Below are 25,567 nucleotides of genomic sequence, written 5' to 3'. Positions count from 1 at the left end.
TCCCATCCTGATAATTTCCTGATTACCATAATTACGTCTCATCCTTTCATCTTTTTAATTGGCCATTTACAAACCACTTTCAGGGATACAGGGCCACATAATCAAACCTAACTAATGTTGACGAATAAATAAAATGTTTCTTTCATATCTAATAATACGTAGCCTGTCCTAGAACTACAACCCTGTTTTTAATTGACTGACATTTAAAACCCTGAATTTTTATTTCTGTATACAAAAAAGAGAACTTTGAGACAGTCCCTAAATGGGCAATTCGTTTTCACACGTTCTTAAAACATATTCCACACTCCCTTCGCTTTCCGCCTTCCTGCCTCCTCAGATCTCGTTTCTTCGGCTACGAATCTCGCGAGAAGTCTAGTTGTCATGAGTTCTCCCAAAATCCACCGCTCTTCCTCTTTCTCTAAGCAGCCTGAGGTGAGTGTTTCTCCTGCGTTGCTCCGAGGGCTCAATCTTCCTGCCATCGCCGCCATCCTGGCTTCGGGGGCGCCGGCCTCCAGGCCCCCGGGAGGAGAACTCCTAGGGCTACTAAATCCTCGCTGGAGGCGGTGGCTTATTATGCGGGAGGACGTGGCGGAGGGCCTGACTTTGGGAGCCGGGGTCAGTCGGCCTCTGAGGTCCGCAGAGGGACGTGATGGGCGGGAATGGGGACGACCGGGCTCCTCCACTGGTGGGGGCGCCGGCCCGCCGTGGGGTGCGGGCCGCCTGTGGTCCGTGCGGACTCCGGAGGTCCAGTGTCTAGTGGTGAGTGGTGGCCGCAACGAGGAAAAAGTTTTGGGGGAAAGAAAAGTCGGGTGGAGGCGTTACACGTTACTACAAGAGTGTTGTGTACCGGAGGGCTCTTAACGTGGGTCATAGCCCGAAGGTGTGGGGAGAGACGGCACTCACTACCTGCAGCCCTGACAGCAAAGGGGTTTCTGTAGAGCGGGAGGGAGGAGGTGTAGAGGGTTATAGTTGAGTTGTGCCATGCGGATGCGTCGAGTCATTTTACTGCTGGAAGATCCAGCATTGGATTGAAACAGGCTGTATTTTCTTCCAAAGGGTTGACTGGATTGGTGAGGCCCGTGTGGCTACTTCTGTGGAAGCAGTGCTGTAGTTACTGGCAGATAAAAGGGAAAGCAAGCCCTTGGTGGGGGAAAGTATGGCTGCGATGATGGCATTTCTTAGGACACCTTTGGATTAATAATGAAACCAACTACTCTCTGAGCAGCTGTTGGAATCATCTGATATTTATACTGAATGAGTTACTGTAAGTACGTATTGACAGAATTACACTGTACTTTCCTCTAGGTAATCTGTGAAAATGGTTCGCTATTCACTTGACCCGGAGAACCCCACGAAATGTAAGTGGACAGGAGGTAGATACCTATTTCCTACTTGGGGGTTGGCATAAGATACCAAAAATTAACCAAAACGTTTTATTTTCTAGCATGCAAATCAAGAGGTTCCAATCTTCGTGTTCACTTTAAGGTATGCGATTCATAGTTGTGATCCAACAGTTCCTCATGTTCCACTCAAAAAAGGTAGCTGCAGTGATGACTTTCTTAGGACACCTTTGGATTTACCGTGAAAATTAATAAATTCTGAGCAGCCACCTTATATTTAGGCATTGATGATCAGGGTGTAAGGATGTAGCGTTTGTACCAGAAAACCATTTGAAAATCTAGTGTGCAGATCAAGATGGGGCATTTTAATTGTAACTACATGATGATGGAATTTAAACATTTTATAGTGAGTAAATGGAGTTTTGGAGTTTTCTCTAGCTTCAACGAAGTTTACCTGGCTTTTAGTCACAAGTTTTTTTAATTGCCTTGCCCCCAAAGAATAGAAATAACTCGACATTTTGAAAAGCTGAAAATTTAATGTGTACTTTAAAAATTAAAGCTTTGATCTAGTTAACCAACACTTTATTCTTCATACTTAGAACACTCGTGAAACTGCTCAGGCCATCAAGGGTATGCATATACGAAAAGCCACGAAGTATCTGAAAGATGTCACTTTACAGAAACAGTGTGTACCATTCCGACGTTACAATGGTGGAGTTGGCAGGTGTGCGCAGGTGAGAATTCTTAGTTGCCATTTGAAAAGACAGATTTTAATGGAAAAGTGATGGGATAGGATAAGAATGGCTAAGATCTGTGCTGATGAACCTATTTCTGGTTGCTGTAATGACAGGACACCTTGGATTGATGGTGAAATAAACCATATGCTAAGAAACCTTGATATCAGATAAAATAAATTCATCTTGGCTGTAACGTTAATTTAAATCAAGGAAAATGACTCATCATCTCCATTTTCTTTCAGGCCAAGCAGTGGGGCTGGACACAAGGTCGGTGGCCCAAAAAGAGTGCTGAATTTTTGCTGCACATGCTTAAAAACGCAGAGAGTAATGCTGAACTTAAGGTACCCAAACCATTAACATCCTGTGCAACTTGGGTGGTTGTTTAATTAATGTTGGCTGTTCAGATCTATGTCCTTGATTTTCTTGTTTTCAGTAATTAACTCATTTAGGATTTTTTAAATTTCTACCTGCAGTTTCCACAGAATGAAACTATTTCCTTTTTTTTTTTTTTTTTGAGTCCCTTTATGGCAAAATTCTGTGAAGATCCAGAAGCGTGCTCTGTGGTCTCTTTAAGCCTAACACTTAGTATTTCTAGTTTTCTGCTGTCTTTTTAACACTGGAGGTACTTTACCAGGGGCTTTTACCCCTTTTTGTGACATACACCTTTGATAGTATGATTAATTATCAAAATGATTGCCTTAGCAGTGATTAATGTGGTTTGTGGCCTACCTTCATAATGGAGAGTCATGTTGCATTTCAGAAAGAAATTGTTTAAAATTTCAAAAAGTTTAAACAATGACAAACTTGTGTTGACAAAACACAAATTTCTCCATTTTGTGTATTACCCATTAGCCTTTTGCATTTGAAGGTCTGGGCCAGAACTGGAATTAGTTTAGGTCTGTATGGCTCCAAACCTTCTAAGCCATGCTGAGAAATTTTGTTTATCATCAAGACTTCGAATTAGGTTCTTCCTTACCCCTCAGCTCTCCACCCGTCTAAGGATCTTTGGGAAGGCCACTCATAGACAAAATGTATAGCACACTGAGTTTGGTGGCAATTTAGACATGTAAAGGTGAAGGCAGACAACTGCTTAAAAAAATGCTATTTGCAGAATAAAAGGATTGCCTTTCAAAAATGATTTCATTGAGGCAGGACTTTGGAGCAAGCCTGGGAATTCATATTTAGCAATGATAGTTTGTGGTGTTTTACGAATTAAGGATGTTCCTGGTTTCATTCTCTTTCCTTTCTTCCCCAGGGTTTAGATGTAGATTCTCTGGTCATTGAGCATATCCAAGTGAACAAAGCACCTAAGATGCGCCGCCGGACCTACAGAGCTCATGGTCGGATTAACCCATACATGAGCTCTCCCTGCCACATTGAGATGATCCTTACGGAAAAGGAACAGATTGTTCCTAAACCAGAAGAGGAGGTTGCCCAGAAGAAAAAGGTAAATAAGTAGTTGCTCAGTTTTGTTTGTGATAGTAGAAAGATTTGTGGTTGCTGTGATGACTATCTTAGGACACCTTTGGAATAACTATGAAAGAAAACTATTCTGAGCAACCCTTTCACCGGTCTTATTTTGGCTTTTGTAAGTTTGTTTCTTGACTAATAATAAATGGTAAGTTTTCTGTAATCCCAGCACTTTGGGAGGCTGAGGTGGGTGGATCACAAGGTCAGGAGATCGAGACCATCCTGGCTAACACAGTGAAACCCCATCTCTACTAAAAATGCAAAAAAAATTAGCTGGGCATGGTGGCGGGTGCCTGTAGTCCCAGCTACTCAGGAGGCTGAGGCAGGAGAATGGCGTGAACCCGGGAGGAGGCACTTGGAGTGAGCCGAGATCACGCCACTGCACTCCAGCCTGGGTGACAGAGTGAGACGCTGTCTCAAAAAAAAAAAAATGGTAGTTTTATATTCAATACCTCAGGCCCGTATGATTATCTGCTGATGGCCCCACTTAGATGTACATAGCCACTTCAAAATGGGCCCTCTCCCCAAATCTAAGAAGCTTGTTTTCAGTAATTGATCACATTTAGTTCTTTTAAGTCAAGAACCTGAGTGATTCTATACACTTCTTTTTACATCTAATGAACTTAAGTTCTGTTGATTTCTACCATTTAAGTATTTTTCCCCCTTAGTCCTTAACGACTAGGTTTCCTGCCTCCAAAATAAGCTGAAGTCTTCCAAGATGTACTGTGGTTTTCTCCAAGAAACTTAACAACACATTTTTCTTTCCCCAGATATCCCAGAAGAAACTGAAGAAACAAAAACTTATGGCACGGGAGTAAATTCAGCATTAAAATAAATGTAATTAAAAGGAAAAGAATGTTGGTTGTCTTTATTAGTGAACATATTTCAAGTGTCCTTACAAGATGGATCAAATGAGGATTTTTTAGCATTAGAACTAGAAACACAGATTGTTTACCCTGCATCATTAAAAACCATTTTCATGGCTGGGCACAGTGGCTCATTTCTATAGTCCCCAGTACTTTGGGAGGTGGAGGCTGACTGACTGAGCCCAGGAGTTCAAGCCCAGCCGGGGCAACATGTCAGAACCCTGTCTCTTAAAAAAAAGTGTGGTGTCATTTCCATGTAGTCCCAGCTAATTGGGGGGCTGAGGTGGGAGGCTGCAGTGAGCACTACTGCACCCCAACGTGGGCAAGACAGAACAAGACCCTGTCTCAAAAAAAGTTTCATTATCCCAAAAGGAATTTGCAGTGGTTTTCTTTGCAGAATAATCCAGTATGTGAATCTACCAGTTGATCATCCCCAGTTGGAAATGGCTCCATTGAGCATTGCCTTTGAGTATGATAACAGCACTCAGGCTCAGGTTTTGAAGCTTTTTAGGTTGATGCTCAACCTGTATCATTTCGTCAATTGATAAAGGGGTTTTGTTTTTGCTATTAGGAACGATGCTACTGTGAACGTTTGTGTGCAGATTTTTGTGTTTTCATTTCTTGAGTATATACTAGAGTGGAATTGCTAGATCATAAGGTTACCTGAGTAAACATCTGAGGAACTTCCAAATATTTCCAAAAAGGCTGCACGCTGCATTTCCACCAGCGGTTTATGAGGGTCCCAGTTTTCACACAACTTCACCAACACGTACTGACATCCTAGCGAGTGTCAGTACTTTTCGTTTATAAAGTGATGTAACTGCTTCTTTTAAGCAACTGACGTTTGTAAAGTTGGCCTTAATGTTAGTTTGCTCTGCCCTTGAATTTAAGAAACCAGTAAAACTAATAGCTTATCCACAGTTGCCTCAACGGCCTAGCTGCCACCTTCCGTGTGGGTGCCGCGCCGTTTGCACAGGCATCATCCTTTACCGAGACCGTTCTGAATTTTAATCCTGCGTTCTGGGTCTGGGTGTAGTCAGGTCAGGCATTCTTCCCGCAGCGGAGCTTTGAGTTGGGCACCTGGGACGCGCAGGACTTGCGCGTTACCTGCAGGCCGCAGAGCCGGAAGCCTCGCCGCGCCCCATGGGCAACACTGCTGCGTGCTGTGCGACCCCGGGCTGACGTAAGCGCGCCTTTGTCGTCCCCGTTGAAGGCGCCCATTGGCTCGGCTGCGGATCGTCCCTCCCTCCGGAAGTGCGGACATTGTCAGCTGCGTTTCCGCGGTCGCGGGTGAGTGTGCCCGGGCTAGCGGCCTGGGTTGGGCTTTGTAGCTGCTCCGCAGGCCCAGCCCGGGCCGCGCTCGCAGAGTCCTAGCCGGTGCGCGGCCTCCTGCCTCCTCCCTCCTCGGCGGTCGCGGCCCGCCGGCCTCCGCGGTGCCTGCCTTCGCTCTCAGGGTACCTTCCTTCCGCAAGCGCGCTCCTCCGCCCCGCCCTCCCCTCCCCTCTGTCTGTATTCTTTGTCCACCACCGGCGCCCTCGGTGCTTGCATTTGCCTCTCCGATACTTTATATTGATTTTGTTCTTTTCCGTGGCCAAGTATCGGTTTCACATCCCTTCTATGACCTTCACCGTTAGGCCTCTGTTCTCGTCTCTTTTCAGTCATTGTCATTGACTCAACCTGTCCCCGCTCCCTCTGTCTCCACTAAGATGACATGCTCAACTGGATGACTTGGAGGAAGGTGACTTTCCCTGTTATGCCTTCCCTATTTCGGATGGAGCCTCAGACTTTAACTGTCTACTCTGTTGTCTGGACTTAAGTCGAGTGAAAGAAGATTCCTCTGCAACAGCTTTAATCCGTTTTGCTCGCTTTGTTGGCTTGGAGCGAATAATTAAAATAATAATATTTCGTAGCCACCTTCTAGATTTTTCTGACCCAGTTTCCACATGTGTGAAGTAAAATATCTTACCGAAGTATTATTATGAAGATTAAAAGATAAGATACAAATAGGCTTCATTCCGAAGAGAGCTAAAAAGTCTCTTAAAAGCCATAATTGTGGCGTGATTATTAGTATTTGTTCTCGAGAGTTTATGTACATCGTACTGTGTGCGAACTTACTTAAAACACAATTGCAGAAGTAAAAATGAATCTTTATGATGGAGGGCCTGTCAGTCACTAAACTAGTACTGGTAGCATTGCCAGTTGTTTTGAAGGGGTTTCGTTGGTTTGGAAAGTTTGGTAAAAGTTTGGTAAAAACATGACCATTGTGTTTTTGGAATAGGAAAAGGCAAGAGCATTGAGGAAAACCAGAACTGGAAATAATGATCTTAGAAGCTCTAGTTACCAGTTACCTCTGTGAGAACTTTGGACAGGTTACCACTTTTGGATTTTTTTTTTTTTTATCTTGAGACAGGATCTGCCTCTGTTGTGGCCCAGGCTGGAGTCCAGTGGGCCATCATAGCTCACGGCAGTTTCGGCTTTCCTGGGTGCAAGCGGTTCTCTCCTTCCTCAGCTCCCCAAATACCTGGGACTACAGGCGCTTGCCATCACACCTTGCTAATTATTAAAAAAAAAAAAAAAAAATTAGGCCAGGTTCCAGTAATCCCAGCACTTTGGGAGGCCTAGGCGGGAGGATCATTTGAGCTCAGGACTTCAAGATCAGCATGGGCAACACAGTGAGACCTCATCTCTACTAAGAATTAAAAAATCTGTCGGGCATCGTGGCACGGGCCTGTGGTCCTACCTACTCAGGAGGCTGAGGAAGGGGGATAGCTTGAGTCTGGGAAGTCAAGGCTGCAGTGAACTCTGAACACAGGTGTATGTTTGAGCCACTGCACTTTAGCCTGAGCAACAGAGCAAGACCCTGTCTCAAAAAAAAAAAAAAAAATCACTATTGCCCCGGGAATTGATTTTGTTTTATTTTATTTTTATTATTATTTTTTTCTGGCACGGAGTTTTGCTCTTGTCACGCAGGCTGGAATGGCGCAATCTCAGCTTGCTGTGACTTCCGACTCCCAGGTTCAAGCAATTCTCCTGCCTCAGCCTCCCCAGTAGCTGGGATTACAGGTGCCCACCACCACGCCCAGCTAATTTTTGTGTTTTTAGTAGAGATGGGTTTTGCCATGTTGGCCAGGCTGGTTTCAAACTCCTTACCTAAGATGATCCACCCCCTCGGCCTCCCAAGGTGCTTGGATTACAGGCGTGAGCCACCGCGCCCAGCCTCAATTTACATTTTTGTTTATAGCTCTTGCTTGTAATTCATTTCAAAGACATTCAGATTTGATTCTCTATGCCACTGTTTACCTGTATTGTGAATAATTTTAAAATGTCTAAGCATAGTGATGGTGCTGACTCAGTTGCCAGCAGATGCTACTTAATTTGCAGTATTTTGAAAATAAGAAATCTTTTTTTTGAGACGGAGTTTTGCTCTGTCACCCAGGCTGGAATGCAGTGGCACGATCTTGGCTCACTGCAACCTCTGCCTCCCGGGTTCAAGCAATTCTTCCGCCTCAGCCTCCCGAGTAGCTGGGATTACAGGCATGCACCACCATGCCTGGCTAATTTTGTGTTTTTAGTAGAGACAGGGTTTCACCATGTTGGTTAGGCTGGTCTCGAACTCCTGACCTCAGGTGATCTGCCCGCCTCGGCCTCCCAAAGTGCTGGGATTACAGGTGTGAGCCACCACACCCGGCTCATTTTTTAAACTCTAAATAGACATAGTAGCAAGGGTACCCAACCTCACTGATTGAGGATTAAATGAGTTGTTATATGTAAACTGTCTAGCACCTACCAAATGTTGTTGTTTTTCCTTTATAATCAAATTCATGATTAAGGAGCAGTGATTGGAAGTTTGGAAGCAGGCACATCATTATTATTCATGCCTACCACCTATTATTTCTTTATTTTGAGATGGAGTCTTGCTCTGTCACCTAGGCTGGAGTGCAGTGGTGGGATCTCGGCTCACTGCAGCCTCTGCCTCCTGGGTTCAAGCAGTTCTGCCTCAGCCTTCCAAGTAGCTGGGATTACAGGCGCACGCCACAACACCCCACTGATTTTTGTATTTTTAGTAGAGACAGGGTTTCACCATGTTGGCCAGGCTGGTCTCGAACTCCTGACCTCATGATCCACCCGCCTCGGCCTCCCAAAGTGCTGGGATTACAGCCATGAGCCACTGCACCTGGCCTATTTCTTTACCTTGTAGATAGCAGCTTTTTATTTAATAATGTCTCTTTTTTTAGCAAATATAATAGTATGTTTTAAGTTTTTCCTATACTGTAGAAATAGTCCTTTCATGTATGTGTGTGTGTGTGTGTGTATATATATATATATATATATATATATTTTTTTTTTTTTTTTTTTTTTTTTTTTTTTTTTTGAGACAAAGTGTCTCTGTGTCATCCAGGCTGGAGAGCAGTGGCATGAACACGGCTCACTGCAGCCTCAACCTCCTGGGCTCTAGTGATCCTCCTGTCCCAGCCACTAATGTAGCTGGGACCACAGGAGTATGCCACCATGCCCAGCTAATTTTCTGATCTTGTAGAGACAAGGTCTCACTTTGTTGGGCTCAAGCTATCCTCTTGCCTCCCAAAGTGCTGGGATTACAGGCGTGAGCCACCACATCTATCCCCTTTCAGATATCTTAATCTTGGTAAATTCTTTCAGTTACTAATCTGTGATGAACTAATTTTTTTCTTCATATATATCAACAGTTGAGGAGCTCAAGCTTGGGAAAATGGTGTGCATTCCTTGTATCGTCATTCCAGTTCTGCTCTGGATCTACAAAAAATTCCTGGAGCCGTATATATACCCTCTGGTTTCCCCCTTCGTTAGTCGTATATGGCCTAAGAAAGCAATACAAGAATCCAATGATACAAACAAAGGCAAAGTGGACTGTAAGGTAAGAACATTCACATGCCTTGAATAAGAGCAGTGAAAGGGGGTGGTACTTGGGTGAAACACTTAGATTTTGGAAGGACAAGTTTTAGAACCAGAAGCTTCAATAGTTTGTGTAACATTTGGCTTAAATTAAAGTTTTAAAGTAGGCCTCTGATTAATGCATTTGTCCTTTGGCCAAAATGATAACCAGTATTTTCTGACTGGTAAGTGCAATGGTAAATAGCTAATGGATGAGGAGAGATTATCCTGATACAAACCAGTTTCACTGATTGATAACTTTGATAAGAGATTTAATTAGAAGGATCATAGAGATTTAAAAAAAAACAATTTTTTAAAAAATGAGTGGACAACTCTGTTGTCTTTAGAATTGGTGCTTTTTTAGATTCAACTTTGTACTCAGCTGCACTGATTTAGCCATTGGGCCCATTTCTGGAAGCAAAATGTTTTCACTCTGGAGCTTGTCTGTTTTTAAAGAGAATGTTTCTTAAGCCGGGCGCGGGTAGCTCACGCCTGTAATCCCAGCACTTGGGGAGGTCAAGATGGGTTGATCACCTGAGGTCAGGAGTTTGAGACCAGCCTGACCAACATGGTGAAATCCTGTTTCTACTAAAAATACCAAAATTAGTGAGGCGCGGTGGTGTGGTCGCCTGTAATCTCAGCTACTCAAGAGGCTGAGGCGGGACAATCGCTTGAACCTGGGTGGCAGAGGTTTCAGTGAGCCGAGATCGCATCATTGCACTCCAGCCTGGGTGACAAGAACGAAACTCCATCTCAAAAAAAAAAAAAAACGAGAGAGACAGAATGTCTCTTAATATCTTTTTGTTGTAATAATTTCTTTTGTTTTGTTTTGTTTTTGTTTTTGAGATGAAGTCTCGCTCTGTCACCAGACTAGAGTGCAGTGGCATAATCTTGGCTCACCACAACTTCCGTCTCCCAGGTTCAAACGATTCTCCTGCCTCCGCCTCCTGAGTAGCTGGGATTATAGGCACATGCTACCACATGTAGGGGTGGGTTGCCCCTACACACCTGTGGGTCTTTCTCGTAAGGTGGAACGAGAGACTTAGGAAAGAAAAAGACAAAGAGACAGAGTATAGAGAAAGAAATAAGGGGACCCGGGGGACCAGCGTTCAGCATATGGAGGATCCCGCCAGCCTCTGAGTTCCCTTAGTATTTATTGATCATTCGTGGGTGCTTTTCGAAAAGGGGGTTGTGTCAGGGTCCCAAGACAATAGTGGGGAGAGGGTCAGCAGACAAACACGTGAACAAAGGTCTTTGCATCATAGACAATGTAAAGGATTAAGTGCTGTGCTTTTAGATATGCATACACATAAACATCTCAATGCTTTACAAAGCAGTATTGCTGCCCACAGGTCCCACCTCCAGCCCTAAGGCGGTTTTTCCCTATCTCAGTAGATGGAGCATACAATCGGGTTTTATACCGAGACATTCCATTGCCCAGGGACAGGCAGGAGACAGATGCCTTCCTCTTGTCTCAACTGCAAGAGGCATGCCTTCCTCTTATACTAATCCTCCTCAGCACAGACCCTTTACGGGTGTCGGGCTGGGGGACGGTCAGGTCTTTCCCTTCCCACGAGGCCATATTTCAGACTATCACATGGGGAGAAACCTTGGACAATACCTGGCTTTCCTAGGCAGAGGTCCCTGGGGCCTTCCGCAGTGTTTGTGTCCCTGGGTACTTGAGATTAGGGAGTGGTGATGACTCTTAAGGAGCATGCTGCCTTCAAGCATCTGTTTAACAAAGCACATCTTGCACCGCCCTTAATCCATCTAACTCTGAGTTGACACAGCACATGTTTCAGAGAGCAGGGGGTTGGGGGTAAGGTTATAGATTAACAGAATCTCAAGGCAGAGGAATTTTTCTTAGTACAGAACAAAATGGAGTCTCCTATGCCTACTTCTTTCTATACAGACACAGCAACAATCTGATCTCTCTTGCTTTTCCCCACAACCTCACCCAGCTAATTTTTGTATTTTTAGTAGAGACGGGGTTTCACCATGTCAGCCAGGATGGTCTCAATCTCCTGACCTCGTGATCTGCCTGCCTCAGCCTCCCAAAGTGCTGGGATTACAGGTATAAGCCACTGCACCCGGCTTGTTATAATAATTTCTAAAATGTTTTTTTATTTTAGGGTGCAGACATGAGTGGATTACCAACAAAAGGACCAACAGAAATCTGTGATAAAAAGAAAGACTAAAGAAATTTTCCTAAAGGACCTCATCATTTAAAAAATGGACCTGATAATATGAAGCATCTTCCTTGTAATTGTCTCTGACCTTTTTATCTGAGACCGGAATTCAGGATAGGAGTCTAGATATTTACCTGATACTAATCAGGAAATATATGATATCTGTATTTAAAATGTAGTTAGTTATATTTAATGACCTCATTCCTAAGTTCCTTTTTCGTTAATGTAGCTTTCATTTCTGTTATTGCTGTTTGAGTAATATGATTAAATAGAAGGTTTGTGCCAGTAGACATTATGTTACTAAATCAGCACTTTAAAATCTTTGGTTCTCTAATTCATGTGAATTTGCTGTTTGCTCTAATTTCTTTGGGCTCTTCTCATTTGAGTGGAGTACAATTTTATTGTGAAACAGTCCAGTGAAACTGTGCAGGGAAATGAAGGTAGAATTTTGGGAGGTAATAATGATGTGAAACATAAAGATTTAATAATTACTGTCCAACACAGTGGAGCAGCTTGTCCACAAATATAGTAATTACTATTTATTGCTCTAAGGAAGATTAAAAAGATAGGGAAAAGGGGGAAACTTCTTTGAAAAATGAAACATCTGTTACATTAATGTCTAATTATAAAATTTTAATCCTTACTGCATTTCTTCTGTTCCTACAAATGTATTAAACATTCAGTTTAACTGGTAGTTCATTTTCTTTTAAAGTCTATTGAAATATTCAAAAGGGAAATTTTTCACCACGTCAGAAGGCAGAATTTGGATGTTGTGATGGCATCTGTGTAGTGGTGGGACAACAGTTACTATTGTTGTGTAACAAGACACTCCAAAATTTAGTGGTTTTCAGCAGCAGTGACTCGACTGGGCAGTTCTTTGCTGTTCTGGGCTCACTCATATGGCTGGCTGGGCCTGGGTCTGGACCTGGGCCGCTATGTGATTTTTATCTTGGGCCTTGAAAATTCAGTGTAGGGACCTATAAATATTCAAAGATGTTGAGATGCATCCTTATGTATTTTTTGTATTCACTCTGAAGCCGGGAAAGATTAAAAGGAACTCCTGCCCTTGGGTCCCTAATGAAGTCTGGGTCCTAACTCAGGCTCTATTAAGCTCTGTGGCTGGTCAAGTCACTGATTTACCTCGGGCTTTATTTGATATAAATCATATAAATCAGCAGGTCTCAGCTTTTCTGTCCAAAGCCACCTGAGGGATAAGATAAATTCTCATTAGCAAATAAACTTTTTTAAGGTATAAATACTATTATAAAAATAACAGATATTTACAGTACAACAATGCAAGAGGATCCTAAATGAAAAGCGAATGTTTTTTCTCAACTCTCATTCCCTTATTCCAGCTCCACAGAGGTAACCAATTTTTTTTTTGTTGTTGTTGTATGGTTTGTTTTTGTTAGACAGTAGTCTTTTCCTGAACAGTGCTGCTCCTTGTGGAGCAAGGCTAATTCATAGGCAGTGCGTCCAGAGTCCGCCCCAGTTGATTTTGTGTGTAACCTTCTAGCAACTTTTTGAAAATTAATTTGTTCTTAAATATGCACATCATTTTTATTTATTTATGTTTTTGAGACAGGGTCTCACTCTGTCACTCAAGCTGGAGTGCAGCAGCATGATCACGGCTCTCTATGGCCTCGACCTGCAGTCCTGAAGTGATCCTCTCAGCTTAGCCTCTCAAGTAGCTGGGACTACAGGTGCACACCACCATGCCCAGCTAATGTTTTTTGTAATTTTTTTAATAGAGACAGGGTTTCGTCATGTTGCCTGGGCTGATCTCGATCTCCTGGGCTCAAGCAATCCTCCACTTTGGCTTCCCAAAGTGCTGGGATTACAGGCATGAGCTACTACTGCACCTGGCCCGCACATCATCTTTTAAAAATGAAGTAATATTGCAACATTTCTAATTGTCCCTACTTCTTTGCTCCTCAAAGGTTTTACCTACTGAGCTGTGGGCTTTTTAAATTTATCTCCATATTTATAAATAAATTATAAAAATATAAACATTTTATTTTTTGAGACAGGGTCTCACTGTCACCCAGGTGCTGGAGTGCAGCAGCATGATCATAGCTCACTACAGCCTCCAACTCCTGGGCTCAAGTGATCCTCCCACCTCAGCCTCCTGAATTGCTAGGACTACAGGTGTGTGCCACCATGCCTGGCTAATTTTTTGTAGAGATGGGGTCTTGCTTTGTTGCCCAAGCGAGTCTCAAACTCCTGGCCTCAAAGTGATCCTCTTGCCTCAGCCTCCCAAAGTGCCGGGATTACAGGCATGAGCCACTGCCTGGCTATACTGTTATATTTTGAGCCATCAACTTCAGATATTGTTTCCCATAATGGTTGAGATGCAGCTATCTTACACTGCCTCTGCTCCTCCCACACATCCTCCCAAGTGCTTTTGTAAATTTTGCTTACATCATCAGTGTTCATAGCATGAGTGTGCCAGGTATCTTTCATTTGCCCCTCCCAAGTCTCTGCTCCCCTCATCCTGCTTTCAGCCCAAGGAAGCTGTATAGACATCAACAGACTTCCCATATCTCTGGGTTCTGCTGGGTTTGGCCAATAGCGATCCATAGCAGGAGATGGCTGGAGGGAGGAGAATGAAGGCAGAGTGTTTATTCCCTTGGCCCTCTCTCTGCAAGGTCACCTCAGGCCAACTATTCCTGAGCCAGAAGTCACTGTTCCTCAAGGAACACTCCAGGCAGCCAACTCCACCTGACTTCTTTTATTTTTCCTAACCTGTCCTTCACCCTGCCCTTTTGGGCCCAGGGGTGGTGGTATTTCTGTTACTGGCTCTGGGCTACTGCTTCCTCTCAAGAGTGCTGTCTGGCTTGCTGGGACACTGCCTGGGAGAATACTATTGCTCACTGAACAGGTTAATGCACTGTGATTGCGTCCCTTTTAATATACAGGTGGTGTCTTCCTGGAGTGACCAGTTTACCTTCTCCCCATACACCTCTCCTGCCTAGTTGTTGCCTAGACCTGGTGCACACTGCAGTTCTCGGGACTTTCTGTTGCCACCCTCCTGTATTGGACGTCTTGTTTCTGGATTTCCTATCCTCTTCCTTCTTGGTTTATCCCTCATTTTTTCTGTAGCACAGCAGTTTTCTAATTCAATACTTTTAGGAGGTTGAGTGTGGATAATTTTGGAAAGTGTCCCCAGGATGATTCCAATTTATTTAAGCCTGTTTTCCAGAGAGCTGCGGGTCTCCTAAGGCCTTTCTCATTTCTAACAAGTCTCCCTCTCTAGAACACTGGTTCCCAGTCGTCGTTTTCATACTAGCAACATTTTAAAAGCAGGATGGGGTGGCTAGTATGCAATTGCCAACTTTTGATTTTTCCAAGCAGGAGTATATCAGAAAGCTACAATTTATTACCAGTATTTTGTAAAAGACAGTTTGACACCAGAAGAGTGAAAAAGAACATGGGAATAGTGGATAAAAATAGCCATTAGCTTGAATAAGCGTATGAAAAGTGTTAATTTTATGAAAAATTCACTATTTTGTTCATGTTTTTCTTATTTTGGAGGCTAATTGTTAAAAGCTTTTATCAGTTATCCATGGGCTGGAGTTGGTAGCCACTGTTTGATACCACACAAATGTTTCTTTGCCCTAAAATATCAACATCTGTCTGTGTAAAGGTCAGGGCTGCCTTTTTAGTAAGAGCTACCCTTTGTTAAACACATTGTACCTGCACTGTTCAGGGGTGTTTCACACACACGAACCTACCTGGTCTGCATAAACCTGAAATACAGTCAAGAAAACAGGATCCACCAGAGGCGGTGACTCAAGCCTGTAATCCCAGCACTTTGGGAGGCCGAGGTGGGAGGATCACTTGAGGCCGGGAGTTCAAGACCAGCCTGGCCAACATGGTGAAACCCTGTCTCTACTAAAAATACAAAAATTAGTCGGGCATAGTAGTGCACACCTGTAATCCCACCTATTCCAGAGGCTGAGGCATGAGAATCGTTCGAAACCAGGAGGCAGAGGTTGCAGTGAGCCGAGATCGTACCACTGCACTCCAGCCTAGGTGACAGAGCAAGACTGTCTCGAAAAGAAAAAGAAAAACAGGATCCCAGCCTGGGCAACATAGGGAGACCTCGCCTCCACCAAAAATTAAAAAATTTAGCTAGGCATATGGTGATGTGCACCTGTGGTCCCAGCTACTCTGGAGGCTGAGGTGGGAGGATTGCTTGAACCCAGGAGGTCAAAGGCTACAGTGAGCTGTGATCAAGCCACTGCACTCTAGCTTGGACAACAGAGCAAGACCCTGTCTTAAAAAAAGAAAAAAAGAATAATGGAGTTTAAATATGTAAATGACAAGCCTAAGATTTCAAGGTTATACTTTTATGCTGTCTAAGGAGCCATCACAGCTACATATATATATTGTGTGTGTATATATAGTGTATATATATATATTGTGTGTATATATATAGTGTATATATATATTGTGTGTATATATATATAGTGTATATATATATTGTGTGTATATATATATAGTGTATATATAGTGTGTATATATATAGTGTGTATATATAGTGTATATATTGTGCATATATATAGTGTGTGTATATATATATAGTGTGTGTGTGTGTGTGTGTATATATATATATATATATATATTTTTTTTTTTTTTTGGAAGATGGAGTTTCGCTCTTGTTGCCCAGGCTGCAGTGCAATGGCGCAATCTTGGCTCACCACAACCTCCTCCCAGGTTCAAGCGATTCTCCTGCCTCAGCCTCCCAAGTAGCTGGGATTACAGGTGCACGCTACCATACCCGGCTAATTTTGTACTTTAGTAGAGACGGGGTTTCACCACGTTGGTCAGGCTGGTCTCAAACTCCCAAACTCCAGTGATCTGCCCGCCTTGGCCTCCCAAAGTGCTGGGATCACAGGCATAAGCACTGGGCCCGGCTGCCACAGCTACTAATATCTTAATTGTTAGTAATACCTTATTGGGAATAATTAGGCAGAAATGGAGAGGGTGAGTTTAGATTAATCAGTATTTGTGAACTTGTTTTAAAGTTTCTGGAGGCTGAGGTGAGAGAATCGCTTAAGTCCAGGAGGCGGAAGTTGCAGTGAGCCAAGATCATACCACTGTACTCCAGCCAGGACAACAGAGCAAGACCCTGTCTCAAATAAATAATAATAAAGTTAATTTTGCTAACCTTGTATCTTGACTTTTTAATTTACCTACTTTTCAACAACTTATTTTTGCTTTATGAATTTTAACAGCATTTCCTGTCTCATTTTATGAGTTAGACTCATTTTCTCAGGTAATTACTTGAGGCTAAAACTTGGGTTTCATCACTTTTTTTTTTTTTTTTCCATTACTAGGCTGCCTTCTTAGGAAACATAGGTGACTCAGCACTTCCTTAAAGTGACCATTCAGAACTGGCATGTTGACAGAATGGCTGGATTAAAAAGAAACTCCAACCGCTGATCTTTTCATTTGTTATTTTTTAGAGACAAGAGTCTCACTCTGTTGCCCAGGCTGGAGTGCAGTGGTGCGATCATAGCTCATTGCAGGCTCAAACTCCTGGGCTGAAGTGATCCTCTTGTCTCAGCCTCCCGAGTAGCTGGGACTGCAGGCATGAACCACTGTGCCTGGCCCAGGGACTGATCTTAAGCCTAGTTCAGTCGTAATCAAAGAGGAAATGGAAGTTTTCTTATGGTTTCCTCCACAGGGAGCTACTTGCTTGTTCTAACCTCAAAGCTAAATTTATTGACATGGCGACAGCTCCTTAATAAAGAAGCAAAGACTATGGGTTCTTTGGTTTGAATGTCCACTCCAAAACTCATGTTGAAATTTAATCCCCAATGTGGCAGTAGTGAGAGGTAGGGCCTTTAAAAGGTAATTGGGTCATGAGGGCCCTGCCCTCATGAATAGATTAATTCACTCATGGATTAATGGATTAGTGGGTTAATAGATTTAACGGGTTACCATAGGAGTGGAACTGGAAGCTTTTATAAGAAGAGGAAAAGGCGCCGGGCACGGTGGCTCACGCCTGTAATCTCAGCAGTTTGGGAGGCTGAGGCAGGCGGATTGCCTGAGCTCAGGAGTTCAAGACCAGCCTGGGCAACATGGTGAAACCCCGTCTCTACTAAAATACAAAAAAAAAATTAGCCAGGTGTGGTGGCATGCACCTGTACTCCCCGCTACTCAGGAGGCTGAGGCAGGAGAATTGCTTGAACCCAGGAGGCAGAGGTTGCAGTGAACCCAGATTGCACCACTGCACTCCAGCCTAGGTGACAGAGTGAGACACCGTCTCAAAAAAAAAAAAAAAAAAAAGAGGAAAAGGCTGGGCACCGTGGTTCACGCCTATAATTAACGCCCTTTGGGAGGCCAAGGAAGGAGGATTGCTTGAGGCCAGGAGTTTGAAACCAGCCTGGGCAACATAGTGAGACCCTCATCTCTACAAAACATAAAAATGAAACAATTAGCCTGGCATAATGGTGCATGCCTGTGGTCCCAGCTACTTGTAAGGCTGAGGCAAGGGGATCACTGGAACCTGGGAATTTGAGGCTGCAGTGAGCTATGATTACGCCACTGCACTTCAGCCTGGGCAATAGAAGGAAACCCTGTCTCAGAATAATAATAAAATAAATAAAAATTAAAAGACCCTGTCTCAGCAGGGCGCAGTGGCTCGTGCCTGTAATCCTAGCACTTTGGGAGGCTGAGGCGGACGGATCACAAGGTCAGGAAATCGAGACCATCCTGGCCAACACAGTGAAACCCCATGTCTCCTAAAAATACAAAAAAATTAGCTGGGTGGAGTGGCATGTGCCTATAGTCCCAGCTACTCAGGAGGCTGAGGCAGGAGAATTGCTTGAACTGGGGAGCTGGAGGTTGTAGTGAGCCGAGATTACGCGACTGCATTCCAGCCTGGTGACAGAGTAAGACTCCTCATAAAAAAAAAAAACAACAACAACAGTGTCTCTACAAAAAATTAAGAACAAATTATCTCCAGGCACGGTGGCTTATGCCTGTAATCCCAGTACTTTGGGAGGCCAAGGCAGGCGGATCACCTGAGGTCGGGAGTTCAAGACCAGCCTGACCAACATGGAAAAACCTGTCTCTGCTAAAAATACAAAACTAGCCGGGCATGGTGATGCATGCCTATAATCCCACCTACTAGAGAGGCTGAGGCAGGAGAATTGCTTGAACCAGGGAGGCGGAGGTTGCGGTGAGCTGAGATCATGCCATTGTACTCCAGTCTGGGCAACAAGAGCGAAACTCCGTCTCAATAAATAAATAAATAAATAAATAAATAAATAATCTAGGTGTAGTGGGACCCTCCTGTAAACCCAGCTACTCAGGAGACTGAAGTGGGAGGATCGCTTGAGCCTAGAAGTTTGAGGCTACAGTGACCTGTGATCATGGCACTCTAGTCCAGCCTGGGTGACAAAATAGGAAAAAATTCGAGCTAGCACACTTGGCCATGTGATGTCTTGCACTGCCTTGGGACTCTGCAGAGTTCTTACCAGCAAGAGGGCTCTCACCAGATGCAACCCCTCGTCCTGGGACTTCTTAGCCTCCGTAATTCTAAGGAATAAATTTGATTTATAAACTACCCAGTTTCAGACACTCAGTTATAATAACAGAAAACAGAAGAAGACAATGGGCAAACTTGTGCTTATGAACTGACAGCATGGAAGGTTTGAAGAAAAAGAGCAGAAGGCATTTGGGCAGAGAGTTGAATATCGGTAAGTTTAAATTGAGGATGTAAAGAAATTTCAGATTTTTCAAGTGAAGGGAGAGGGTGAAATTGAGAAAGTAACAACTATAGATGAACTGTGAAGGGCCGGCGTGTGGTAGACGATTCACAAAATATACCAAATGCTCAAACGTTGAGCTGGTCTGGACCTTAGGGTACGTTCAAACCAATCCTCTCATTTTTACTAAGGGCTAAAAAGGTTAAAAGCGGTAGCCCAGATGCTGTAACAGGGCATGAGCCAAGTTTCTTGCAAGGGTGCTGTGTACAGTGGGGCTAAGCGTGCGTTGCCCAATTTCAGAAGGCACCATACACATTGACAACAATGTCAAAGATTCCCCTAGGTCTATACTTTACACAAGGGTCTTATTCCTGACTTGATAATTCAGCAGGTGTAGTTCCGGAATTCCTTGGTACATTGGTTTTCTATAGCTGGATAACAAATTGCCACAAATGTAGGGGCTTAAAGCAACCCAAATCTATTACCTCCCAGTTTTAGGGGTCAGATGTCCTGGTATGGTCTAGTTGGATTCTCTGCTCAGGGTTTCACCAGGCTAAAATCAGGATGCGAGCCAGGTCCACAGTTCTCATCTGGGCTCAGGGGTCCTCCTCCAAGCTCACTGGTTGTCAGCAGAATTCATTTCCTTGTAGTCCTGTTTTCCTCCTAGTCAGCCAGGCCCTGCTCTTAGCTCCCAGAAGCTGCTCGCAGTTCCTTAGCATGTGTCCCCCAGGGTCAGCTCCCCACATTGACGTTCCCTTTCTTCCAACTCATCTGGAGCGTGTTTTTCTGCCTTCTAATCTTCTGGGATCAGCTAGAAAATTCTCTGCTTTTAAAGGGCTGAGTGATTAAATCAGGCATGACTGGATAACCTCCCAAGGTCAACTAATTTGGGACCTTAATTATACAGTATCTGCAAAATCGCTTCACAGCAGCAACCAGGTGAGTATTTTCCTTCTGCTTCTGCTGCTTCCTCTTCCTTTTCCTCTTCCTCCTCCTCCTCCTCCTCCTTCTTCTTCTTCATTTTTTGTTTGTTTGTTTTTTTGAGACGGAGTCTGTCCAGCCTATCGCCCAGGCTTGAGTGCAGTGGCACAATCTCAGTTCACTGCAACTTCTGCCTCCCAGGTTCAAGTGATTCTCCTGCCTCAGCCTCCCAAGTAGCTGGGACTACAGGCACGTGCCACCATGCCCGACTAATTTTTGTATTTTTATTTTTTATTTTATTTAATTATGTATTTGGGACAGAGTCTTGCTCTGTCACCGAGGCTGGAGTGCAGTTGCAAGATCTCGGCTCACTGCAACCTCTGCCTCCCGGTTCAAGCGATTCTCTTGCCTAAGCCTCCCGAGTAGCTGGGACTACAGGCGTGCCCCACCATGCCCTGCTAATTTTTGTATTTTTTGCAAAGACGGGGTTTCACCATGTTTGCCAGGCTGGTCTCGAACTCCCAAACTCAGGTGATCCACCTGCTTCAGCCTTCCAAAGTGCTGGGATTACAGGCATGAGCCACTGCGCCCAGCCTAGATGAGTATTTGATTGGTGTTTGGGAGAAAGTGCCTGTACTTCAAGGTCCAGGAATCTAGGGGCCTATCTTAGAAGTCTGCCCACCAAACTTGGCCCCTTTGCTGACAAACTATTCCAGTCCTTCAATTACTTGGGAACCCGCTGAGGATTGGAATCTCATAGTTCCCATCTATTAATGCCCCTAGGCTTTATTGATTTTAAACTCTGGAGATTTTATTTTCTTGTCATTTAGAGAGCCACTCAGCATAGTCTTTTCTGACCCTAAATTGGATGACTGGAAATCATTTCAGATGGAGGGGGCATGAGGAAGACAGTTAAATAAATAGTGTATTTCACATAGGAGAGGAAAGAAGACAGGTGCATAAATATGAAGACACAGGTTTCATAAGAAAAATGCAAATTAGAACCCTAATGAGAAACCACAGAATGGTTAAGATTAAATATCAAAGGTTGGGAGGATGAAGAGCAGAGGCAGTTCTCGTGTACTGCTGGTGGGAGTGCAAATTGGTACAACTGCTTTGTCAGCATTATCTGGTAAAGTTAAACATGCACAGCTGGGCGCAGTGGCTTATGCCTGTAATTCCAGCACTTTGGGAGGCTCAGTGGGCAAATCAATTGAGGTCAGGAGTTCGAGACCAGCCTGGCCCACATGTTGAAACCCCATCTCTACTGAAAATACAAAAAATACAAAAATTAGCCAGATGTGGTGGCAGGTGCCTGTAATCCCAGCTACTCAGGAGGTTGAGGCAGGAGAATCGCTTGAACCAGGGAGGCAGAGGTTGCAGTGAGCTGAGACAGTGCCACTGCACTCCAGCCTGGATGACAGAGTGAGACTCCGTCTCAAAAACAAAAACAAAAACACACTGTGATCCAGCCATTCCTTCCTAGAGTGTGGATCCCAGTGAAAATAGTGTACCTGTATACCTGGAGACAGGTGGAAGAATATTCTTGGAAGCACTGTTTGTGTTAGCCCCCAAAAAACAACATCCCCAAAAAAGTCCTTCTAAAGTAGGAAGGATTAAATAAACTGGTGTAATAAATCTCTGTTACGATGTTTTAAGTGAGTTTCAAAAAATACCATTGTGTAAACTGTAGACTCATGTCATTTTAGCTTAATCAAATAATGGAGGTAAGCTTGCTTAGCTAACCTCATCCAGAGATCCAAGAGCCAATAAGCAATCACTTTATGACCAAATTTACAAAATATAGCCAGGAATGGTGGTATGTGCCTGGAGTCCTAGCTACTCAGAAGGCTGAGGTGGGAGATCACTTGAGCCCAGGAGTTCAAGGCTACAGTGAGCCATGATTGTGCCACTGCACTCCAGCCTGAGTGACAGAGCAAGACTCTGGCTTAGAAAATATATATATATACATATATATGTATGTGTGTATGTATGTATAAAATATGCATATACTGGAATACTATGCAGCAGTGAAAAATGAAAGAACTCATCAGTTCTAAGAACTGATCTAAGAACAAACATCAGTTTGTTGCTTAGGTATGAATGGTGGTTACTTCTGTGGGATAGTAATTGGAAAGAAGAACAAGCGAGCTTTCTAGGGTGCTAAAAATGTTCTCTATCTTGATGTCAGTGGTGATTACACAAATAAATACATACAAATGTTAGATATACCCTTAACATTCATCAGCTTACCAAAGCAAGTGAATAAAACATAAATTAATTTAAAAACAATTATTAGATGCATGCATGCATCCACATGGGTGAATCTCAAAAAGAATTTTGAGAGGAAAAAAGGAAGTCATAGATTGATACATACTGAATGATTCTGTTTTTATATAGTTCAAAAACAGACAAAGCTAAATAATACATTATTTAGAGATACATAGAAAGGTAGCAAAATAATTTCTAAAAATCTAGAGAGTTATTAGAGAAGTCAAGATGATGGTTATCTCTGGGGAGAGAGAGAAGATCCCAGGATCAGCACAGCGGGGGCTTCTAGGATATTGTTCCTATTTTATTTCTTAGTTGGGTAATTGTTTTTAGCCTCACAATGTTAGAGGGTATTATCCTTTAAACTGTGTGTCTGACATGCACACCCACGTTTATAGCAGCACAATTCACAATTGCAAAGATATGGAACCAACTTATGTGCCCATCAATCAATGAGTACATAAAGAAAACTTGGTATATATACACCATGGAATACTACTCAGCCATAAAAAGGAATGAAATAATGTCTTTTGCAGCAACGTGGATGGAGGTGGAGGCTGTTTTTCTAAGTGAAGTAACTCAGGAATGGAAAAACAAATATTGTAAGTTCTCACTTTTAAGTGGGAGCTAAGCTAGGAGGATGTAAAGGCATAAGAATGATATAATGGACTTTGGGGACTTGGTGGGGAAGGTTGGGAGGGGGTGAGGAATAAAAAACTATATATTGGGCACAGTGTACATTCGGGTGATGGGTGCACTAAAATCCCAGAAATCACCACTAAAGAACTTATCCATGTATCCCTAAACCACCTGAACCCCCAAAACTACTGAAATTTAAAAAAAAAATTTAAATTGTGCATCTGTTATATATGTCTTTTCATTTATGGTATGTTTCACAATTAAAAAAAGAAACAACAGCAGCATAATCAGCTCTCTAAAACTTAACTTACCAACACATCTTTCCTAAATTTTAATTTTATTCTGCAAGTAATACATTAATATATTCGTACTGTAGAAGATTTATTTTAACTTGTCTTCAACATTTAGTTCATCATCTTCAAAAAATGGCTCCCCTGCTAAACTCATTAGCTATGTGATCTATCCAAGCAGCAAGAAAATGGCCATGCCATGGCAATCCTCTTCCCATTTTCCCTCGCCACTCAGGGCTCAACAGCAGGGTGAGGCTTGGGCGGGGGTGGTGGGGGGAGCACAAGGGCTACTTTCCCCCAGTACAACATGGCATCTGATGCTTGATGGGAGAGCAGAACTGGTGAGACTTGAGGGAAGAGTCTAGGGCCTGTATTCAGTCAGAGTCACTGCTGGAAGAGGAGGAGGAAGAGGAGGAGGAGGAATGCTTGCCATGCTTGTGGTGCTTGTGCATCTTTTTATGAGCTTTCTTCATTTTCTTCTACATCTTCTTGTCCACTATCACTCCTGGTCCAACCAAGCCAGGGGCCAAGGGATTCACAGGAGGCATTCCAGGGGCAGGCGGTGGGTATGGAGGAGGGTAGGGACCTGAAGGTTGGACACCCTGGCTGTGGCACAGGATGAGGGAGTCCACCTGGGGGGAAAGCTGGATTGCCCTGGGGAGCTCCTGAGGGAGGAGGAAAGGGGCCTGGGGGAAAGGGTGGATTGACAGGTAGTGGGTGGGCAGGATTGGAACCTCCAGGGCACCCGATGTTGGGGGGATGTGAATTTGGCCCTGGCTGCCTGGCATTGGGATTCCACATGTTTAGGTGTGTCCTCCAACCCCATCACCTTTCCACCACCGCCTGGGCTTGATGTGTTCTCTGTAGAAGATTTTTTAAAATACAGATAGTACAAAAATCCCTCCTGACCCCTCATTTGGATATTTTTTAATGGTGCCTTTTTTTTAATTGTTGACGTTCAAGATAGACTTTAAACAATCTGAAGGAAAATAAATCAATATCAATGACAGTCATGCACACTCAAGCAATCTGTTTCAAAGCCTAATCATTTGTCATCTATTCTCAGTGTTTCTATTATAATTTTTATTATAATAATAGTACAGGCTGAATCCCCAGCACCTATAGCAGTGCCTGGTTCAGAATCGATACTTAAATATTTATGGAATGAATACTAAATGTTCTCTCAAAAAATGATAATTCAGAAATATCTGTATATTGCAAAAAGTAAAAGGTCTTCCTTACCCTCCCCTGCTCCATTCTGATGATTATGTGAATGGAAAAGCCTCTATCCTTGGTGAATCTCTCATTTAGCTTTTCTTTTTTAAGAAGTTGTGTATTCTGGTGGTCTTTAACAGAAGAAGGCTATGTGTTATTGGGGGTTCATTGCCACCCGTAGGAGGCAAAATAACCTGTGATGAGTTGGCCCCATTGAAGTACCACACCTCTAGGAAGCCTTCCCTTCCTCCCCTTCTCTTACCCTTGTTTCTGCAAGCTCTGTACAACACTTCTTATCTGGGTGACCTTGCCCTACAGGTAGCTGGCTACCTGCTGTGTCTTTCACAGGTTGGTGAGCTCCTTGTAGACAGCGCCGTCTTTATCTTGCCACCTCCCACGGTGCCTTGGAGGGTACGGTTGCTAAACGTTTTGGAACTAAACAGAAAAAAAACACAGTACAATGAGAAATTACCATAATGCTAAATCAATAAATTACTCGAATCTCTTCCCCTGACACTTTAGTAGCTCTTGAAAGGGCAATTTCAGTGATCTTGTCAAACAGCTAAGTCACCTGGTGACCTAGAAGAGGGCTTGGAAGTTTGAGTCATTGCCATTCAGTACTCTTTCCTCTCGACATCCCGACCCCCATCCTCTGCAAAACCATGGGCAGTGCAGAGTAGGTCACAAGTATTGTGTTTTTATTTGTTTGTTTGTTTGTTTTTAGAGACGGGATCTTGCTGTGTTGCCCAGGCTGGTCTTGAACTCCTGGGCTCAAGTGATCCTCCCACCCTGGCCTCCCAAAGTGCTGGGATTATAGACGTGAGCCAACATGCCTGGCCTGAGTTGTAAATCTTCCAGGCTCGTGCCACTGGCTTCTGGGAGATTCACCTTGCCTAATGAGACTATAAGATATGACCTAGTGTAAATGGAAATAATTTCTACCTATTTGGGTTCAAAGACACCAATAAATCTGTTCTTGGCCACCGAGGTCAGTTCT

The 25,567-nt window shown here is 43.5% G+C and overlaps 2 protein-coding genes, 1 long non-coding RNA gene, 3 other non-coding genes and 1 pseudogene across 11 annotated transcripts; 5 read left to right on the top strand and 2 right to left on the bottom strand.

Moving 5' to 3' along the window:
- Positions 1–342: 342 nt before the first annotated feature.
- RPL17 (ribosomal protein L17) lies at positions 343–4,407 on the top strand. Of its 5 annotated transcripts, none has more exons than XM_004059402.5 (7): positions 343–432; positions 1,306–1,358; positions 1,445–1,485; positions 1,940–2,074; positions 2,320–2,418; positions 3,333–3,524; positions 4,318–4,407. In XM_004059402.5, exons 2-7 carry the CDS (start codon positions 1,319–1,321, stop codon positions 4,363–4,365), a joined length of 555 nt encoding a protein of 184 aa, XP_004059450.1. In that variant the 5' UTR covers positions 343–432; positions 1,306–1,318; the 3' UTR covers positions 4,366–4,407. The 5 variants fall into 5 exon arrangements, with proteins under 5 accessions (XP_004059450.1, XP_055224796.1, XP_004059452.1 ...); XM_055368821.2 differs by having other exon boundaries at positions 371–432; positions 1,057–1,358; XM_004059404.4 differs by having other exon boundaries at positions 416–615.
- Positions 1,161–1,226, top strand: LOC115931478 (small nucleolar RNA SNORD58). The gene has a single exon (XR_004067963.1). It is a non-coding gene; the product is annotated as a small nucleolar RNA SNORD58 (small nucleolar RNA).
- Positions 1,543–1,607, top strand: LOC115931476 (small nucleolar RNA SNORD58). The gene has a single exon (XR_004067961.1). It is a non-coding gene; the product is annotated as a small nucleolar RNA SNORD58 (small nucleolar RNA).
- LOC115931477 (small nucleolar RNA SNORD58) lies at positions 3,575–3,638 on the top strand. Its single transcript, XR_004067962.1, has one exon. It is a non-coding gene; the product is annotated as a small nucleolar RNA SNORD58 (small nucleolar RNA).
- Positions 4,408–5,608: 1,201 nt separating the features above from the next.
- Positions 5,609–12,207, top strand: C17H18orf32 (chromosome 17 C18orf32 homolog). 2 transcript variants are annotated; one of them, XM_031003625.2, is made up of 3 exons: positions 5,609–5,703; positions 9,120–9,307; positions 11,457–12,207. In XM_031003625.2, exons 2-3 carry the CDS (start codon positions 9,143–9,145, stop codon positions 11,520–11,522), a joined length of 231 nt encoding a protein of 76 aa, XP_030859485.1. In that variant the 5' UTR covers positions 5,609–5,703; positions 9,120–9,142; the 3' UTR covers positions 11,523–12,207. The 2 variants fall into 2 exon arrangements, with proteins under 2 accessions (XP_030859485.1, XP_030859486.1); XM_031003626.3 differs by having other exon boundaries at positions 5,665–5,867.
- Positions 12,071–24,741, bottom strand: LOC134757375 (uncharacterized). Its single transcript, XR_010131239.1, has 2 exons — positions 24,598–24,741; positions 12,071–12,717 (listed from the first exon to the last, which is right to left on the bottom strand). It is a non-coding gene; the product is annotated as an uncharacterized lncRNA (long non-coding RNA).
- On the bottom strand, positions 23,562–24,192 carry LOC129528437 (proline-rich protein 13-like; annotated as a pseudogene).
- Positions 24,742–25,567: the final 826 nt, after the last annotated feature.

This window comes from Gorilla gorilla, chromosome 17 (assembly GCF_029281585.2).
Source record: "Gorilla gorilla gorilla isolate KB3781 chromosome 17, NHGRI_mGorGor1-v2.1_pri, whole genome shotgun sequence".
Lineage (NCBI taxonomy): Eukaryota > Metazoa > Chordata > Mammalia > Primates > Hominidae > Gorilla > Gorilla gorilla.
The sequence above is the reverse complement of the archived record's forward strand: the minus strand, read 5'-3'. Positions and strand labels throughout refer to the sequence as shown.

What these genes read in the sequence shown, in the direction of transcription:
- RPL17 (XM_004059402.5), top strand. Translation starts at nt 1,319, where the DNA reads ATGGTTCGCTATTCACTTGACCCGGAGAACCCCACGAAAT. An exon ending in GAGTTGGCAGGTGTGCGCAG is followed by an intron (nt 2,075 to 2,319) that starts GTGAGAATTCTT and finishes ATTTTCTTTCAG; the next exon opens with GCCAAGCAGTGGGGCTGGAC. An exon ending in AGGTTGCCCAGAAGAAAAAG is followed by an intron (nt 3,525 to 4,317) that starts GTAAATAAGTAG and finishes TTCTTTCCCCAG; the next exon opens with ATATCCCAGAAGAAACTGAA.
- C17H18orf32 (XM_031003625.2), top strand. Translation starts at nt 9,143, where the DNA reads ATGGTGTGCATTCCTTGTATCGTCATTCCAGTTCTGCTCTGGATCTAC. An exon ending in AAGGCAAAGTGGACTGTAAG is followed by an intron (nt 9,308 to 11,456) that starts GTAAGAACATTC and finishes TTTTTATTTTAG; the next exon opens with GGTGCAGACATGAGTGGATT.